Source organism: Diuraphis noxia, unplaced genomic scaffold (genome assembly GCF_037042655.1).
Source record: "Diuraphis noxia isolate RWA-SAM2 unplaced genomic scaffold, SU_Dnox_SAM2 contig0001, whole genome shotgun sequence".
Lineage (NCBI taxonomy): Eukaryota > Metazoa > Arthropoda > Insecta > Hemiptera > Aphididae > Diuraphis > Diuraphis noxia.
Window position 1 is genome coordinate 22,428,972 of NW_028301711.1, and position 2,628 is coordinate 22,431,599.

Genomic DNA, 2,628 nt, shown 5'->3' on the forward strand with positions numbered 1-2,628 from the left:
TGATTGTAATTTGAAGAACAAAGACCACCACAAGACATGTTTGAGTGGCATAATATAGATAAGCTAATATTATTCAAAAATATCATGATATTTAAGTATATAACTTTGAACTTCAAAATTCCAAATATCAAAGTTTGAATAAACTGACTGTAGGAAATAATGGCCGCGTGTTCGTGCGATTGGTGAATCACTCTGTATAATAGTAAGTTGGTTTACAAATACAATACAGACATAAATACAATACACCGAAGGCGAAATCTCCGACAAAGAACCACTCTTATAATATACAGTAATTACGATACGACGTCGTATTAATTAAACCAAATTATATAAGTGGCAGGTATTTTCATCGTAAACGCTTTTCCGCACAAATAACAACTCGATTGAAATAGAACTATATAATGAGCGGCGAATAAAATTTAATTGTTCGATGAAAACCCTCTCTGTCGACTGGTAGACATATAATATATTTTAATATATTGTTCCATACCTAGCGGTCGATTTTTGTCGATGTGATATAAATAAATATTTCCAGCATAGTTTTTTTTTTCTTTTTTACAGGTAGTCTACCGGTACTAAATGTTTGAAACCTATTTATATTTGGCGTCAACATTTTATCAATGAAATTATATTTATTTATTATTATTCAAATCAATTACTTTCAAGTGTTATTCATATTTGATAGAACCTGAACAACATGTTCAAGGGAATGTTTTGCCAACAAAAACTGTCAAAAAAAAAAAACATTAATATAATGACATAAAAAAATAAAATGGCATTATGAAAGAGATAGTAAAGAGAACATAATATTATTATACTGACCCTGGGCCGAGTACGTTTAAATTATGCAATACAATGCAGTCGACTAATGTGCGTAGAAATATATGCTGGTAGGTAAAAAAAATAAAATTATAATAGTAGTTATGATTTGTAAAAAAAAAAAAATTGTAATAATTGAACGTTAGCTGATTTGGCTACATGAAGAATTTCCTGGTACCTAAGATGTCTGTATACCATCTGTGTGTTGTTATACAGCTGATGAGAGATGATGGAATTATAATATACAGTCTGATTATATCGTAACATTAAACACTATGATTATCTTGAAAAGTATTAACGTTTTTTTGAATTTTTTTCACATATTTTGAAGTCACTGCAGGACAACATATTCGAACAGAATTAAACTTGTTTTAACTTTTTGGAAAGGAGCGTTTTCATTTTCATATTCAAATTTTATTTCATATTTTATTATTGCTATTTATAATTCATCACATCTAGTGATGGGTAAATTCCCGGTATTTAAAAGTGAAAATTAAATTTGAAAATTCTAGTAGGCAAGTCAAAATTAAATTATACCCAATCCAAACACTGCCTAAATATAATTGTGGCCTGGTGTCAAGGATAACGGAGTTCCACTTACTGCAATTGCTAGCGTCAGTTTTTCATTCAAACGATCCTAAAACAAAATAATAATCTACCATATAAATTATAATCTTTAATAACTTCATTTATTAATTTTTATTTACAATATGACCTATTATTTATAAAATATATAATATTTATTTAATTATTTATCTAGAATTTACCTATCAAGTACACAAAAAAATAAACCTCTGCATATGGAAATTGGATAAACAGTGGAATTTACCAAAAACTTGACAGTTCTATTTGGTAAATATATATGGTTTTATAAAGAAATAATAATGAATAAAAAAATTATTCCCTGGGTCCGTAATACAAATTATTGTTATAAAAAGTTTTGATAAATAGAGGGTTCAACTATATATAAATATTTATGTTTTGAAGAGTCCCTAAGTCTAATAATTTCCACTAATTATTATAAATATGACTGTATAACCTATACTTATACGAAAAAAATATGACTACCTATACTTATCTAAAAAAATCAATTATATGTATATATATATATATATACCTATATGTCATCTATATTTTAATATAACTAAATGGTGTATCACTAATTTAAATTAAATATACAAATATATAAATGTAAATTTATTTTAAAGTACTTACATTTTCTTCTTTGTTCATTCTGTCCAGGAAATTATGAACTGTAGCTGTTGCATTTTGATTGGCATTTGATGATGTATATTGGCTCGGTTCGAATTGATCCACGTGCAGATCATTATCTTCCATTATTTCATGGCAAATATTGTTGTTACTTTCTTTATTTGAGCTTTTCAAGAGTTTCAACACATCTTTCGGACATCTCATACATTTTAAAAGATGATTTTTCATTTTGCAGACATTTATATTATACTCTTTCTTGCAGTACTTGCACGAAAGACGTTTTTCGTTACCTTTCACTCTTATAAAGTACTGTCTTACTTGGTCCTGGTGTCTACCCATTTCAAGGTTTATAATATAAATAATTAAAAATTAGTATTAAATAATATTAAAGAGTACAAGTACCTACACTACACAATGCAATTTAGAATATTTAGATTATTAAACCTCGTGTACTAACTAGTAGCTAATGAGTAATGTATGTAAATACAACATACTACACTAATACTATACTATAAACTAATTTACTAACCAGTAGGTAACCACGGTCCACGATTGTATTCCGACTTGGATTATACTTATACCATAGACGCACGTTTA

The 2,628-nt window shown here is 27.4% G+C and overlaps 1 protein-coding gene across 1 annotated transcript; it reads right to left on the reverse strand.

Annotated features, from left to right (window-relative positions):
• Nucleotides 1-1,259: 1,259 nt before the first annotated feature.
• Nucleotides 1,260-2,262, reverse strand: LOC149060334 (uncharacterized). The gene is made up of 2 exons (XM_089216920.1): nt 2,035-2,262; nt 1,260-1,456 (listed from the first exon to the last, which is right to left on the reverse strand). Exons 1-2 carry the CDS (start codon nt 2,257-2,259, stop codon nt 1,373-1,375), a joined length of 309 nt encoding a protein of 102 aa, XP_089073046.1. The 5' UTR covers nt 2,260-2,262; the 3' UTR covers nt 1,260-1,372.
• Between the last annotated feature and the right edge of the window lie 366 nt (nt 2,263-2,628).